Consider the following 17039-nt stretch of genomic DNA (forward strand, 5'->3'; position numbering starts at 1 on the left):
CATCCCGGCTGCCCTCCCAGTCCTGAAGGAGCAGACAAGGGTCTCCACCTTCAGGAGAGACAGAGTTCACTCACCAGCTGGGGGCTCTTTAGCAGGAAAGGCTGTCAGGAAAGAAAGAGGGAACATGAGGCCACATGGTGTTAGCTCAGTGAAGGGGAACCTCTTGTTCCGATTCTTATAAATTGGAGACATTTGGGGTTTGTCTGTCTCACAGCAGCATGTGAGGGCCAGAGCCCAGTGGGGTCCTCTTGAATTCAGCGGTTCACCAGCTCTGGAATAATGTGGAAGAACTGGGCGGTGGATCTGTCATCCACCTACCACGTGGCCTTGGACAAGTACAGGGGCCTCGTCTCCCCTGCTGCCCTGTGAGGCCAACCCCAGCTAGCTCATGGGGCTGCTCTGAGAACTGAAGGCTCCAACCGATAGGAATCTCCCAATAGGAATATCGGGCCTCTGCCCCCTCCCGCAGCCAGCCCACTCCTCTGTCTCCCCATTCTGGCCCTGGAGGTGGGCTCGGGGGGCCAATCCAGACTGTCCAGGGACTGAAGCCACATCCATGACAGCCACAGCAGTGAGGGAGGGGGCAGCTGGGCCTTGTGCAATGGGCAGCCCAGTGAGGGCAGGTTGTGCTGGGGGAGGAGGGGAACAGAGGCTCAGCTAGTGTGGCTGCTCCAACCTTGTCCTCAAGAGACTCACGTGTCCAACGGGATACTCTCTGCGGCCCTCCACAAATGGCTGTCCAGAAAGATAAAAAGAATCAGAAGCACTCAGGACCACTGCAAGCCCCAGAAGCCATTTATTGGGCTTTCACCTCTCCTGCCTGTGGCTGGGGGGAAGGCAGAGGCTGGCTTTGGCCTTTATAGCCCCTCATGCTTCCCATATGGCTCACCAGTGGTTCCTAAACCTGGCATTTTGAAGTATGTTCAAAATTCCCAGGCCCCACCTCAGACTTACTCAATCAGAATCTCTGTGGTGGGTCCCAGAAATCCATGTTTTTAATAAGCTCATCAGGAGGGAATGCCATAGCCAGCTGCAGCCTGTGTGGCTCCAATGTGCCAAGTCATCCACTTCCTGGCCACTGCTCCTCAGTTAACCAGACCCCACACCCAGTACAGACTCCTGCCCATGGCTCCTGGGCCCCCTTTCTGCTGTCACCTTCTCTTCCCCTCGCCCCAAGCACATCTGCCGGCTCTGTGGATTCCCTCCCCTTGGCTGTAACTCATGGGCAGGGCTTTCTCTGTATCTTGATCTGGGTTGGGGAAGGGGTCACAGGCCTGTCCAGGCATCAGAGGATGTCAGAGGACACCACTGCCAGCCCTTGGCCTCAAGGGAACATACGTTGATGTTCAAGAATCCAACAGCTTTCACCACGATGTCACCAAATATGCTGAGGGTGTCCACACGAGCCAGTGGGAGCCGGTAGCGGTAACAGAGAAAGTGTTGTCCATTCACACTCACCTGGAGACAGACAGAGGCTGGCTTTACAGCAGCCAGAGTTCACTGAGCTCATAACAATGTCCCTGGCATTGTAAGCACTTCCAACTGGATTTTTCCTCATTTACCTTTACACCAACTCTACGGGGCAGGTACATTTTACAGATGAGGTGCCCAGGACATGAGGAGCTCGAGTAACCTTCTCAAGGTTGCAGAGCTGACCTTGGGACAAAGGCAACTTCAATGTCCCTTTCTGCCCTTGACAAAGCACTTCCCCATGGCCCCTCACTTTGCCCTCTCAGCAGATCTGGAGCGCCATCATCATCCCTGTCTACAGGTGAGGAAACTGAGGCTGTGTGATAACCCATACCCTGCAAGTCACTTCCTCCCACCAGCTGCCTTGTGCCCTAGAGAAGTCAGAAGATCCCGCCATCTTTCTGGTGGGAGTTCCCATCAGAGGTCAAAGGCTTGAGGTCAAGTTCTCTCTCTCTGTCCCCTGCCCCCTCAGCTGCAGGATGGGGATACCAGAAGTACCTGCCTCATGGCATTGTTGTGAGGTTCAATGAGCTGATTCAAAGGGCTTAGATATTTAAGGGGCTTAGAACAGTGCCCAGCATATAGCAGGTGCTCTCTAAGTGCTAACTGTGACTATGGCAGTGGCAGCATCTCCGGAGCCAGGTGCCATAGAGCTTTCTTGCCACCATGTGGGCCCAGGGCAGCATGGAACTGGGCGTGGCAGCTCCTTGGTCCTCTCAGGACCCTCCCCCTCCCTCAATGCCACTCAACACACTGTCATGGGAAATTAGGCCGAGGGAAGGAAGGGTGAAAGGACACAAGTTACAGACCGCTGATGCCCGTCTCTTCCACTCACCTTCACCTCCTCACCCCCAAAGAGAAAGAGGATGAGGAAGCTAGCCCCTCTCTGCAGGGCCAGGCTGGGCCACCGGGCCTCCTTTTGCCAGTGTTCATCGTGCAGGGTGTTGCAGATGACGTGGGGCTCGGTGGTGTGGAAGCGAGGGTTGAAGTGGATGGCGATATCTGGCCGGGGACACAGGCTGCAGCCGCACTGGAAGTCCACCTGAAACCTGCTGGGAGGTGAGCCTCTCGGAGTGCGATTCTGGTCAGGGACCCACAGAGACCCTAAAGACAGAGGAGACCCCAAAGGCAGAGAGGACCCCCAGCTCGATGCCTCTGGGGCTGAGCTCAGCACCCCCACAGGCCACCCCCTTACCTGCGTGCACCTAGAGGGACCATGCCCTGCAGCATGACCATCTTGCCTGCGTGCAGGCCGCCGAAAATTGTCGTGACATAAGGAACCACCTGAACATGGAGAGAAACCCATCCATGCAGGGCTGGAGAAAGAGCCCAGGGACCCTTAAATCAGGGCAGTGGGGAGAGAAGAACAGGAAAACTCAACTCTCAAACAGAAGATGTCCTTATCGGGAAAAATCAGAAAATGTCCTTTTCGGGAAAAATCAGTTTTCTCTGAAATACTCTCTTCCAACTGCTCCCCTTTCTTGGACCTTCAAAGCCACATTGCACTGGGGAAGCCACATTCATCTCCACTGTCCCCTTGGAGTGCCAGCCAGCCCCTCTCCCCAGCTGCTAGGGCACATCCCCCTAGGGGGGACATCTTGCCATTCACTGGATGCCACCTGGCCCCCAGAAGCCTGGTATTGAGATTTCCTGAGGACTGTTTAATGGCCAGAGCCTGCTGGCCAGAGTCTGGGAACTGGGAGGCAAGAAGAATGGACAAGTTGGGAACTGAGAGCTGACCCTGATATGGATTCCTGGAGAGATACCCAACAGTGGCCTGGCTCCCTTCCCAGGCTCATCTTTTCCCATAGGGAGGCTGCCCGGCCTTCCTAAAACACACCACGCACTTTTACAACTCCGCACCTTTTCTGGGGCTGTTGCTCTGCTCTCCCTCCACCCCGATGGCTTCTCCAAGCATCGTCCACTTGGTGCCTGAATTATTCCTTCCCTCCCCTGAGCTCCCAGAGCATTCCGCTCACATGGCTAGCGCGGCCCCCGGCCGCTGGCTCAGAGGTGCTGACTGTTTTCCCTGGGAGGCTACAAGTCCCTCCAAGCTGAAGCCTTGTCTTTCCCTTCTGTTGGCTCAGGGCCCGGCCTGGCACAGCGGGGGCTCTGCATAGATGTTTGTGGAACAAGTCTGCACAGTACAGCAGGTACACATTGGGCAGTATCACAAGACTGACCTTCCTGTGATTGGCTCTCCAGCTCCCAGCAGCCTTCAGAAGCCCAAACTACCTAGACAGTGCCAAGTCCCACCCGGTGGAGTTCCCAGACTGCAAAGCAAGGAGCCGTTGTAACCTGAGCAGCTTCTTCACCCCACTGCTCGGGAACCTGAGGAGGTACGGGAGTCCCCGGATCCCACGTGTCAGAGCCCAGAGTGCCCCAGCTTAGCTGCTTAGCTGCTTAGCCAGGTCAGCAGTTCAGTTGCTTCCACTTGCCAGGCTCCTGCTGGCCCTGTAATTAACTGAGTTGATGCAGCTCTCATGGGAGGGGAGGCCAATTAAGAGAAGCTGATAATTAGTGCTCATTAGCTGGCGGGATCTGCTGGGAGTTCAGCCTTCTGCAAAACATTGCCAGGCTTCAGAAAATCTCCTGGGCATTGAGCAGGAGGAGGAAGAGAGGAACTCCCCACCCCATGCCTGAGTTGGAGGTTCGAACCTGACCCTGCCTTCTAGGCTGCAAATGAGACTGCCCTTGCCAGGTGATCAGCGTCTCCCTCAATGATCCTATCTACTTCCCCCATCCTCCCAGCCTCTCATCACAGTATGGGCACTGCTCTGCCTCTCCAGGCTTTACTTGCTGCAAATGAGACTGCCCTTGCCAGGTGATCAGCGTCTCCCTCAATGATCCTATCTACTCCCCCCATCCTCCCAGCCTCTCATCACAGTATGGGCACTGCTCTGCCTCTCCAGGCTTTACTTTTAGAATGCAAGGACCCTGGGAGCCCAGCAGTCATTCACACCCACGTGGGGATGAGCAGGTCAGCCACTTTGCTAAACTCAGGAGGGCCTTCCAGAACCCAGAGCAGGTGCTAGGGGAGGGAGGACCCAAGACTGAGGCCTTTTCCAACCCACCACGTGGGAGTCTGGGTCCAGGTGGAAGTGAGGAGTCCTGAGACCAAAAAGGTTCCAGATTAGAGCGGCTCACCGGGTGGAAGACCGGGGGCTGCAGGATGAAGCTGTCAGGAATCGGGTCCAGTTTTTCTTCAGGTGACATGGGGGTGAGACAACTCCAACTCGGGCTGCAGATCCTGATTTCAGGAGCCCTGCCCCCACTGGACAGACTCACCTTCCGCAGCCAGGGTCCTAAATGTCTAGGGCAGCTTTCCCAGCTGTTAGTCTCGCCTGCGCACGGCAGGGTCCTAATGGCGCTTGCAGCAGGCCGAGGAAGGCAGGTCTGGGAGGGAGAGGTCCACCTCCCAGGCCCCAGCGGAGCCCCAGTGGCCCAGCAGAGCTGGCAGCCCTGGCTGGACTGGGCTGTCAGCAGAAACTCTGTGTCCAGGGGTGAGAAGCTGGCACTAACCCACCAACTAACTAGCGCCTCTGGGTCTGAAGTACAGGGCCATTGTAGAGGGAAGCCAGAGGCTGGCTCCTTGGGGTTAGCAATAGTTCGTGGTTTCTGAAGCTCCTGTGAGCCCTCCCTGGGTCAGAGGAAGGGGTGGCAGGTATGCGTGTGCTGGTTCCAGCTTCCTGGAAGCCTTGGGTGGCTTCCCATTCCCCCTCCCTCCTGCCCTCATTTCCCTACCCCTTTCCCCACTCTTCTTCCTTTTCCAAGTTTACAGTCCCTTGAGGCTTCATTTCAGCATCAGCTGGAAGTGCCAGGGCCCAGCTGGGCTCACAAGAGTGGAGTGAGACAAGGGACAGGGAAAAGAGGCCCCCTTAGGCTCAGAAAGGGTGGCGTAGTGCAGTGAGGGGCACACAGCTGCACGGAAGGAGATTCTCTGCTCTAACGTGCTGTGTGCCCTTGGACAAGTCACCTCACCTCTCTGGGCCTCTCTTTGTTCATCTGTATGTTGAGAGGGCGACTACTGCAGCACGTCTTGCATGGGGGGTGATCACAGCAGCATGTCTTGCAGCATGTCCTTCAGTGTCTGAGGGTGGTCCTAGACATCCATGTTTTACTAGAGTCCTTCCAGTTCTGGTTCAAATTCCAATAAGGCTTTCCCTTTAAAAAGTAGCACAACTTCTCAACTTTATTCTGAGTTGGGAGGTCCCAGGATCTGACCTTAGAGTCAGACTTGGCAGCAGGGATTCCTGGCAGGACCAGGCCCGGCAAAGGGTCAAGTGCATTGGGTGCTGAGGGAAGGGTTAGCAGCTCCTTGAATGAGGGGAGAGTGCATGCAGGGTCCTGGGATGAGGTCTCTCAGTGCTACTCAAGCTGTGGTTCAAAGGTCAGTATTACCTGGAAACTTGTTAGAAATGCAGATTTGGGGGCTCCACCCCAGACCTACTGAGGAATACACTGTGGGGGTGGGGCCCAGGGATGTACATTACAACATGCCTGCCAGGTGGTTGTGATGCATGTTTGTGTTTGAGAAGTGCTGACTTAGGTCATAACTGAAAGGGCTTTGGGTCCCCAGCCAAGGAGTTTGTTCAGATCTTGCTGGGTTGATGGAGCTGGGTTGTTGAAGGTGCTGTGTGGGGAAATTTGATCAGAGGTGTAGTTAGGAAGACAATCTATACGTACCTTGGAGGAGAAACCAAAGGTGAAGAGACCAGCTAGGGGGGAACATGAAGCCTCGCACTGGAATCACATGTGAGTCCTGGTCCCAGCCCATCAGCAGATCCTGTGGCCTGAGGCCAGGGGTGCCCATCCCCCATCCAGCCACAGTTTCTTCCACTGTGAAACGAGGAGGGAGGATGTATTAGTTTGCTTAGGTTGCCATAACAAAATACCACAGAACTGGGTGACTTAAAAGAAATCTATTTCCTCTCTGTCCTAGAGGCCAGAAGCCCAAGATCAAGGTGTCAGCAGGTTTGGTTTCTTCTGAGGCCTCTCTCCTTGGCTTGCAGACGGCACCCTCTTGCTATGTCCTCACATGGCCCCCCTCCCCCTCTGTGCCTGTGTCCTATTCTGTTCTTATAAGGACACCAGTCATATTGGCTTAGGGCCCATCCATATAGCCTTATTTTACCTTGATTACCTCTTTGAAGTCCCTGTCTCCAAATAAAGTCACATTCTAAAGTACTGGGGGCTAGGACTTCCACAGGCTTTTTGGAGGGACTCAGCTGAGCCCATAACATAGGATCAGCTCTAATGCTCCCTTCCTGAAACCCCAAAGCTATTGCCACTGTTGGGGGTGGGGCTGCTGAGGCCAGCAGTGGAGGAGGTGGTGGAGGAGGGAGGTTGGCACTTTTCCTTTCTCTTTTCAGTTGACCCTGATTTTGACAGCTGGGAGGGACCTGATCGGGATTAAAACGCAGAACTTATCCCTGCTCCAGAATAAGAGACGGCCTTAGAGTCTGTGGGTCTGTGTAGGGGGAGGGCAAATTCCTCTTCCTGAGCTAGAGTGAGGGAGAACTTGCATGAGAGGTCCAGAAAAGGGCTGATGACCCCAATGGCCCAGGGTAACCCTGACACTGGCAGGGGACATCTGCCCCCTCTCCCGAAACTGGCACCCCTCCCCCCACCATCACCCCGGTTCCCTACACTCTGTGCTTTCCTGTTAGAGCCCTTGCTATCACTCGTCATTGTTTATTTGAAGAACTGTTTAATGCTGTCTCCCTGTCCTCCCTACTCCCCACCTACAAGTTTCATGAGGGCAGATTTATTCTTCTACCCTCAGTACCAAGCAAAGTGCCTGACACAGCTCAAACCGTATATTTACAGAAGAAATGAACGTAACCAGTGAAGGTTTACAGCTCTTGCCTTCCCTCTTCTCCTGTGGCCCAATCAGACTAGTTCCATGCTCTTCTGCTGAGCCACAGATTATAACTGGGGCACTTTTACCAGCTAATGGCCAGGGAAACATAATCCGTGGTCAGGGATCTGGCAGTGCCCACTCCCCCCCGTTCTTCAGTCCAGCAGCCTCTTTCACAATCCCTTCTCCTGCATGGGTGGAACTCTCTGGGCCTTGGGGGGACTAATGCATATAGTAACCCACTTTGGTCTACGTCTCTACCTCTCTCTTCTATCTGATTGCCTCCTAGGTCACTGGAAACTCTCCATGGATTCTGCCTCTCCTGAGGCTGGTTTTACATCATCCTTGAACAGAAGGTGGTATAATTAGGGAAAATACTAGGCAAGAAGAATTGACAGAACTTGATGGATAAGGGAGCCAAGAGAAAAAACAAAAGTGACTCCAGCACCTTGAACCCGAAGGCTGGGAAGGTTCTGGTGGCATTAACAAAAAGTAGGGGAGCTGTGGGTATGATCCAGGGGGTTGGCAAGCTGCTAATTTTCCAGTCAGGACCACTTTGGGGGCAGATGAAAGGCTGGGAAGGTTCTGGTGGCATTAACAAAAAGTAGGGGAGCTGTGAGTATGATCCAGGGGGTTGGCAAGCTGCTAATTTTCCAGTCAGGACCACTTTGGGGGCAGATGGGGTGAGTACAGGAATCAGTCCGGCTGGAGCTTGGACACAGGGAATGTTCAATCAGCATTTGTTGAAGGAATGAAGGCGCTGTTGCCTGAAATCATGTCAACACGTTCTTGAGAAGACGGTTTTAATTTATCTTGGTGCTACCATGCCCCACAAGGGGGTTTTAGTAGCCACAGCCATTTTTCATAAGCGGTGGTTCAAAGGAGCAAAAACCAATACTGCTCCTGAGCAGCTTCCAGTCAAACTGGAGAGAGAAGGCGTACACTTAGGAGAACCAGAAGACAAAGCCCTCGCTTTTTACTTACCTCTTTTCCAAAGAGATAGAATGTCACTATCCTCTCAGTGATGGAGACGCAAGGATTACTCAAAGCCCAAATACTTGAAAGCAATGAGAGGCCCAGAGGGACTGCACCAAGCTACTCCCACAGGGAAGGAGAGAGTCAGTGCAGCCCCAAGCTCAGGCCTGTCTCACCTTTCATTGTGGTATCAAGACCTTGGCCGTGTGACAAGCTGAGTACAGTATCAAAAGAAGTACAGAAAGGAGTGTGTGAACAGGACAGAAGACGATTCCAGTGTTCCCTGCTAATGAATCAGAACGTCCTCACTGTTTCCAGCGTGTGCTGTTTTCAGCACGTAATGTTTCGATTCTGTGCACTTAAGGCTTTTTCCCTTTGTGCACGCCCTGTACTAAACAGGCCCCTGTGTTCCCACAATAGAACTGTTTTGACACATACTGTGAAACAGGGAAAAGAACAAGCCTCCCCCATGACCTCACTAGGCTAATGTAATACTTCTCATGACTTTGATATATGTCCTATCAATGCCCCCCCGCACCCCAATATGGATAGTAGGGTTATTGGGGAATCTCAACTCAGAGCCTGCAGCAGCTTGATCTTTTTTCTAACCACTGCTCTTGATCATATCTGTTGAATGTCTCTTCCCTGCTAGGCTGCAGACCCCATCATATCTCAGTTGAATCCCATAACATTCCAATCACTGCTGGTTCCTGGAACTCAGTCCAGCTTAGCACTGGTCATCAGAGGTTGCTGACATCATGGAAAGAAAGAGAAGCAGACATATGTGCCTCCTGACCGAAGAGCACATTGTCATTAGTAAAATCCTAAAAAAAAAACCCCAAAAAACAAAAAAAACTAACCTGAATTTGAGTCTCTAGATTTAACTACCAGTTTATGGAGAATATAGGGGGGAAATGACCATGTTGAAAAACAGCAGCAGGGCCGGCCCGGTGGTGCACTGCTATAGTGCGCCGCTTGGGAGCGTGGTGGCGCTCCCGCCGAGGGTTCGGATCCCACATACAGACCAGTTCCCGCTCACTGGCTGAGCGAGGTGTGGGAGCAATGCCGAGGGTTGCGATCCCATTGCCGGTCCCGGTCCGGTATGGGGGCGACAGTGAGGGTTGCGGTCTGTTGCCGGACACGAAAAAAAAAAAAAAAGGAAAAAAAGAAAAAGAAAAACAGCAGCAAAATACAGACCATGGGAGACTTTCCAGGACAAATGATCCAGTCTCTTCAATTAAAAAATTACAAGGAAAAACAAGGTGGAGGAGAAACCTAGAGATTAGAGGTTGGTAAACTTTTTTGTGTGAAGAGCCAGACAGTAAATATTTTAGGCTTTGAAGGCCATCTCATCTCTGTGGCAAATACTCAACACTGCCCTTTGTAGTGTAGAAGTTGTCATAGACGATATGTAAATCAAAGGTGTGGCTATGTTCAAATAAGACTTTATTTATGGACACTGAAAGTTGAATTTCATAGGCTTTTCACATGACAAAGAATTACTCTTTTATTTATTTTTTATCCTTTTAACCATATAAAATCAATCTTAGCTTGAGGGTCATACAAAAACAGGCATTAGGCAGGATTTAATTCTTTGTGGGCTGTAGTTTCCAGACTGTATTTTAACCAAAAGAAATTTGAGACATGTCAACCAATTGCAATTTATGAACTTTACTTGGATTTTGGTTCAAACAAACAAACAAAAAAAGTGTAAAAAATCAGAGAAATGTGAACTTCAGTTGATCTGATAACATGGAACTGCTAAGATGTTTTTAAATGTGCTAATGGTATTGCCATCTTTCTTTTAAAAGATTCTTTATCTTTTAGGGATATGTACTGAAATATTTGCAGATGAAATCTGGCATATGCTTCAAAATAATCTGGGTGTAGAGAAAGTGGTTGGGGTGTTAAACAAAAATTATGGGAGGCTATTGTTTTGGACTGAGCTTCTGCACTAGTCCCCAAAAAATCAGACCAAACCAAATGGAGTCACTCATATTAAGTGCCACATAATCAAACTGTAACTTTAAGAAAGCAGATATAGCTCAAAACAGACAAGATTTTTTTTCCTACTGAAAACAGATTCCAGCAAAAGAAGGAAGTCGCCTCTGCTCTAACCTTTATGAAAAAGTAACCTGATAGTTTTTTGGTTTTTCTTTCTGTTGTTCTCTTTCCTTGATCCTGCCTTATAAAACCTACTGTTCTTCTATTTCCCAGTGAGACTTGAGAACAAATAAATCCATTTACAATGGTAACAGAGAGTGATGTCAGTGCCTAAAGTTTTGGTCAATCTCTCAAAACTGAGATGTTGACCAAAAGGCAGGGGGCGGGGGGGGGGGTTGTTAAATTAAGTTTGGTTAAAGGTTTTTTAGACATAGTGAACTGTAACCTAACCTGATGTGCAAACAGACTGTAACCTTATTCTTGTAACAAGCAGCCGAGTCTCAGACAATTACAGGAAGCCAACTATTCAAACCATGTTCAAATAAGACAAACACCCGGCTGTAACCAATCCAGCTGTTTCTGTAACTCACTTCAATTTCCTGTACCTCACTTTCCCTTTATGTTTGTAAATCTTAGCTGACCATGTGGCAGCCTGGGAGTTGCTCTGAACCTATTCTGATTCTGGCAGCTGCCTAATTTGCAAATCATTCCTTTCTCAATTAAACTCTGTTAAATTTAATTTGTCTAAAGTTTTTCTTTTAACAGGGGATGTAGATAAAACAAGACTGGCCACATACTGATAATTGCAGAAGCTGGGTGAAGGTAAATGGGATCCATTATTCTGTTTTCTCTACTTTTATATGGTGGTGAACATTTCTATAATAAAAAGTGAAAAATCAAAACAAAATTCACAACTCAACTAATGAAAACCTTTTGATCTCACGTCCTATTCACGCCAGGTGAGATGCATGGCTTGAGTCTGAAAGTGGGGGGAGCACAGCTTGCTCCCTTGGGCACCCTCCCTCCCACCGCAGCACCCTGGGAGGGGAGGCAGGAACTACTGTTCACCTAAAGGACACCATGTCTTCCTCTCTCCTCTCCAGTGACGACCTCCTCTGCAGTTGGGGCCGGGGGGCAGGAACAGAGTTGACAGATCCTAGCAAGCCACAGGGCAGTCTGGGGACTCCCTCTAACTCTGCAGTTTTCATCCTAGAGCTGGGGCCTTTGCTTATGTGGTCTCTGTAGTGACAGTGTGCAGACAAGGTTGTTTTATTTCAGCATTCTCAGAGAGGCACCTGGGTCTCCCTTTGGACCTTTCTAGAAGTAGGAGTCCTTTCTCCTCCCACCCTCCAGCCCCATCTCCCTGCCTGACCAGCCCTGTGGCTTGTGCTGCTCCACCTCAGCTCCTCCTCCTCATGCCACGGGAAGCTCTGAGGTCCTCATCTGGGTGCTGGGAGAGCCAGGAGTTAATCACCAACAGACCTTCACTGCAGGATCTTCAAGGGCTATCTATATTTTTGGAAGAAAAAAGGTGACTTCAGAGGGAAGGTCTGTGATGCAAGAAGGAATAATGAGGAATGGTGGTGGCAAACATGTGGATAAACCTAAACATATGTCTGCATAATATAATAATGGTAATAATAATAATGATGATGTGAATTCAGGATTAGAAAAAGAGTGGAACTAAAATAACACGGGAGGAGAAAATGGGAGTAAAAGTGTTCTAGTGTTCTTGCGTTGTTTCAGACCAGTGTTTAGAATATTAATTTTAGACTTTAAGCATACATGTTAAAATTTCAAAGGCAATAAGTAAAAGAATAGGGTGTAAACTTCCAAAGGAGTAGACGGAAAAATGTAACATACCTATGATTAGATCTTTATGAAGAATATTATAAAACTTCATTGAAAGATGTTAAAGAAGACTTAACAAAAACAGAGATAAAATACATAGTGGGTTAGAAGACTCAATTTTGTAAAGATGTTGCTATGGTTTGAATGTCCTCTCTATAACTTATGTTAAAACTTAATCTTCAGTGAGGCAGTACTGAGAGGTGGTGCCTTTAAGAGGTGATTGGATCATGATGACTCTGGTCTGAGGAATGAATTAATCCATTCATGAACTAATGGATTATCATAGGAGTGGAACTGTGGCTTTACAAGAAGAGGAAGAGAGACCTGAGCTAGCACATTAGCACACTCAGCCCCCTCCCCATGTGAGACCCTGCACTACGTTGGGAATTTGCAGAGTTCCCCACCAGCAAGAAGACCCTCACCATATGTGGCTCCTCAACCTTGGACCTCCCAGTCTTCAGAACTGTAAGAAATAATTTTTTAAAAATTTATAAATTACCCAGTTTCAGGTATTCTGTTATGGGCAACAGAAAATGAACTGAAACGGAGAATTGGTAGAGAAGTGGGAATGTTGCTTATGATGAATATCTGAAAATACGGAAGCGGCTTTGAAACTGGGCAATGGATACAGGCTGGAAGAATTTGGAGGAGCAGGCTAAAAAAAGCCTAGATCCTGGTGAGGGCTTAGAAGACAAGAAGGCCAGGGAAAATTTGGATAAGTGGTCATGACCAGAACGCTGATAGAAATACGGACAGAAAAAGGCCATTTTGATGAGGTTTTAGATAGAACTGAGGAACAAGATATTGAAAACTGAAATAAAGGTCATCCTTGTTACACACTGGCAAACAACTGGTCTGGACTGTGTCCATGCCTGAATGCTTTATGGAATGTAGAACTTAAGAGCAATAAATCAGAATATTTGGTGGAAGAAATATCTAAGCAGCAAAGCATTCAAACTGCTGCACAGCTACTTTTAACCACCTACGCTAAGCTGTGAAAGGATAAAAATAACTTAAAGAAACAATTTACAATCAAAAGGGAAACGAAGCAGAAAGGTTTGTAAAACTATCAGTCTGGCCATGTAAAGAGTAAAAAACTGTTTGGAAGAAGCAGCCCAGGGCAGCAACCTTTCGCTAAGGAGGTAAATGCACAGCGAAGGGATCAGCAAGGGAATGGAGAAAGACTCTGAAGGCATTTGAAAGATCTTTGAGGCTGCCCCTCCCATCACAGGCCCAGAGCACAGAAGGGCAGAATGATTTGGGGGGACAGGCTCAGGGTGTCCTCCATGGGGTCAATGCCCAGGGCCACCTCAGGTCTCTGCTCCCTGCATTCCAGTGGAGTATTTCTCTGCAGCCCCAGCTGTGGCTCAAGCAGCCCCATGTGCAGCTCAGCCTATTGCTCCAGGGGGCACAGACATAAACCTTGAAGGTGTCCATGTGGTATTAATTATGCAGGCCCACAGAATACAACAGATACAAAAGCATGGCAGATTCCACCTATATTTCAAAGTATATATTGAACAGCTTGCCAGTCCAAGCAGAACATGTCACAGGGGTGGAGCCACTGCAGAGAGCCCCTACTAGGGCAATGCCTATGGAGCTGCAGGAGTGGGACCACTACCAAGACCTCAGGACTGTAGAGCTTCCAGCATGAAATGCCAGCCTGGGAAAGCTGAGGTGTGGGCTGAGCCAAGGAAAGCCATGAAGGTGGGGCTGCCTGAGGGGATCCAGCACTCACACCAGTGTACAGATGATGTCAGACATGGAATCAAGGAAGATTATTCTCCAGCTTTAAGATTTAATGTCTGCCCTGCTGGGCTGTACACCTGCTTAGGGCCTATTACCCCCTCCTTTTGGCCTATTTCTCCCTTTTGGAAAGGGAATGTGTACCTTGTACCTGTCCCACCATCGTATCTTGGAAGTAGATATCTTGTTTTGATTTCACAGATGAGACTTTGGGCTATTGAGGTGGTGCTAGAATGAGTTAAGACTTTGGGGCTGTGCAGATAGAATGAGTATTTGTATGTGAGAAGGACATGAGTTTTGGGGGGCCAGGGATAGAATGCTATTTTTGAATGTCCCCCCCAAAACTCATGTTGAAATTTAATCTCCTGTGTGCCAGTATTGAAAGGTGGTGCCTTTATGAGGTGGTGCCGTCATGATTGGATCATGATGGCTCTGCCCTCGTAAATGAATTAATCCATTTGTAGATTAATGGATTGATGGATTAATGGGTTATCATGGGAGCAGAATTAGTGGCTTTATAAGAAGAGGAAAAGAGACCTGAGCTAGCACCTAGCACATTCAGCCCCCCTCACCATGTGATACCCTGTGCCACCTCAGGACTCTGCAGAAGAGTCTCCACCAGCAAGAAGGCCCTCACCAGATGTGGCCCCTTGGCCTTGGGCTTCCCAGACTCCAGAAGTGTAAGAAATAAATTTCATTTCTTTATCAATTACCCAGTTTCAGAAAATGGACTAAGACAGATGTCAAAATTGCAAGCTAATTCATTGATTCAATGTAATTCCAATCAAAATGCCAACAGAGTATTTTAAGCAACTTGATGAGCAAATTCTGAAATTTATATTGAAGGGCAAAAGCCCAAGATAGTTAGGAAACTCCTGAGGAATAATAAGGAGGGAAGAATCTCCAGATATCCATACATCAAGATTTATCATAAAGATGTAGTAATTAGATCACATGATAATAGTACAAAGACAGACACATTTACCAGTGGAACAGAATAGAGTTGGTGATATTACTGCTCATTCATGAAAGTCTGATACAGGACAGAGGTGACCTTGTTTATCACTGGAAAGGAGAAACTATCAATAAGTGATGCTGAGATAAATAACTATGCATATGAAAAAATGAAATTGGATTCCTGCCTCCTACATACACAAAAATCAGTTCCAAATAGATTAAATGAAAAAGGCAAATTTTAAAAACATTAAAAAAGATAAAATATTTTTTTTTAATTTCAGGGCAAGGAAGGACATCATGAAAAGACACAGAGAGCTGGCCATTAAGAAATGACTTGTTAATTCTACTTCAATAAAGTTAATACCTCTTTTCATCAGAAGACATCATGAAGAAAGTAAAAAGACAAGTTATGATCTGAAAGAAAATTTTGTAAACAAGTATAATTGACTAAAGATGAGTATCAAGGATATACAAAGAACTGCTACAAATCAATAAGAAAAGAATTCCAAAGAAAAATGGGCAAAAGACATGAACAGGCACTTTTTAAAAGAGAAAATCTAAATGGCTGATAAATATATGCAAAGGTCTCAACTTTATTAGTGATCAGGGAAATGCAATTAAAACTTCAGTGAAATACTATTTCATATTCACCAACCTGAAGCAATTAAGAATGTGACAGTACTAAGTGTTGGTGAAAATGCAAATCAGTAAGAATTCTTATACATTGCTGGTAGAAGTGAAATTTGTATCACCAATTGGGAAAAGGTTCTAGAGTTTCATTGTAAAGTTGAACATTTGCATACCCCCCCCCCCCAGGTATTAAATCCCATGGAATCTCTTGCATACATACACCAGGTCACAATTTGGGTTCTTTTTGGTTGTGTCCTACCCCAAACGGGAAAACAAAACACAACAAAACAAAAAACAACTAAGTGGTTTTATCACTGGATCAATAAATTGTGGTATATTCACATATGAAATATTTCACAGCAGTGAAAATGAATTACAGGTCTACACAGCAATGTGTATGTATTATAGAAACAACTTTGAGGGCCGAGCCCGTGGCACACTCGGGAGGGTGCGGCGCTGGGAGCGCTCCCGCCCTGGGTTCAGATCCTATATAGGGATGGCCGTGTGCTCAATGGCTGAGCGCGGTGCGGCCTCAAAAAGGACAAAGAAAAAAAAAAAAAAGAAAGAAAGAAACAACTTTGAAAGAAAAAAGATGCAGAAGAGAACATACAGCACGATACCAGTTGTCTTAGATTGTTCAGGCTGCTATAATAAAATATCATAAACTAGGTAGGTTATAAATAGCAGAAATTTATTTCTCACAGTTCTGGAGTCTGGGAAGTCCAAGATCAAGGCACCTGCAATTGGTCTGGTGAGGGCCCACTTTCTGGTTTGTAGATCCTCACGTGGTGGAAGGTGCTGGCTGATTCTCCCTGGCCTCCTTTATATGGACAGTAATCCCACTTATGAGGCCTTCACCCCATGACCTAATCACCTCCCAAAGGCTCTGCCTCCTAATACCATCACTTTGGGGGTTAGGATTTCAGCATATGAACTTTGGCAACCAAACATTTTGGATGCAAACATCCAGACTATAGCACCATTTTTATAAAGTTCCAAATAACCAAAACAAAACAATGTATCAGAGATGAAAAGAAGCGGTTGAAAAACTTTTAAAAAGCAAGGGCAAGATCGAAGACTCAGGAGAGAGGTTACGTGGGTGGGGGAGGGGGCAGAAAGGTGGGTTAAGGCACCAACACACAGGCCAGAGCATCCGTACTAGGCACGTGCCAGTCCTTAAGTGGGGCGGGGTATTCATGGGTGGTCATTTCATGATGTTCCACAGCTTCATGTATTCCAGGTATTCTTTTGTATCGATTCTAGATGTACATATTACATTTATACATATAACATATATGTATTTTAAAATAAAAAACTGAATCCCTCAGGATTTTGTCTCCTGAGTGTGCCTCGCAAGGCTTCCTAATCTGGTCTCAACCTCCCCCTCCACATGTCGCTCCCCTGCGCCAAAACATTCAGTCTCCCCAGTCACACAGATGCCACCTCTGAGCCTTTGCTCATATTGTTTTGCGTTACCTTCCACCCCCGAATGAGCTCCTACGCCCCTTTGTCCTGCCTTTCCTCTTCAAAAGCCCCCCAGATTCCAGGGCCTGCAAGCGCGCGCTTTCGCAACACCCTCTGTTCCTGGGCGCCCCGCGCGCCCCCG

General features: G+C 48.1%; 1 protein-coding gene across 1 annotated transcript in view; it reads right to left on the minus strand.

Moving 5' to 3' along the window:
* LGALS12 (lectin, galactoside-binding, soluble, 12) overlaps positions 1-4740 on the minus strand; it is a 10705-nt gene extending 5965 nt beyond the window's left edge. The window contains exons 1-6 of the mRNA XM_008591929.1: positions 4618-4740; positions 2666-2754; positions 2306-2519; positions 1339-1458; positions 697-735; positions 75-101 (exon numbers count right to left, since the gene is read on the minus strand). Of these exons, the coding sequence (XP_008590151.1) occupies positions 75-101; positions 697-735; positions 1339-1458; positions 2306-2519; positions 2666-2754; positions 4618-4686 (558 nt within the window). The 5' untranslated portion in view covers positions 4687-4740. The remainder of the gene's footprint in view (positions 1-74; positions 102-696; positions 736-1338; positions 1459-2305; positions 2520-2665; positions 2755-4617) is intronic.
* Between the last annotated feature and the right edge of the window lie 12299 nt (positions 4741-17039).

This window comes from Galeopterus variegatus, unplaced genomic scaffold (genome assembly GCF_000696425.1).
Source record: "Galeopterus variegatus unplaced genomic scaffold, G_variegatus-3.0.2 Scaffold7411, whole genome shotgun sequence".
NCBI lineage: Eukaryota > Metazoa > Chordata > Mammalia > Dermoptera > Cynocephalidae > Galeopterus > Galeopterus variegatus.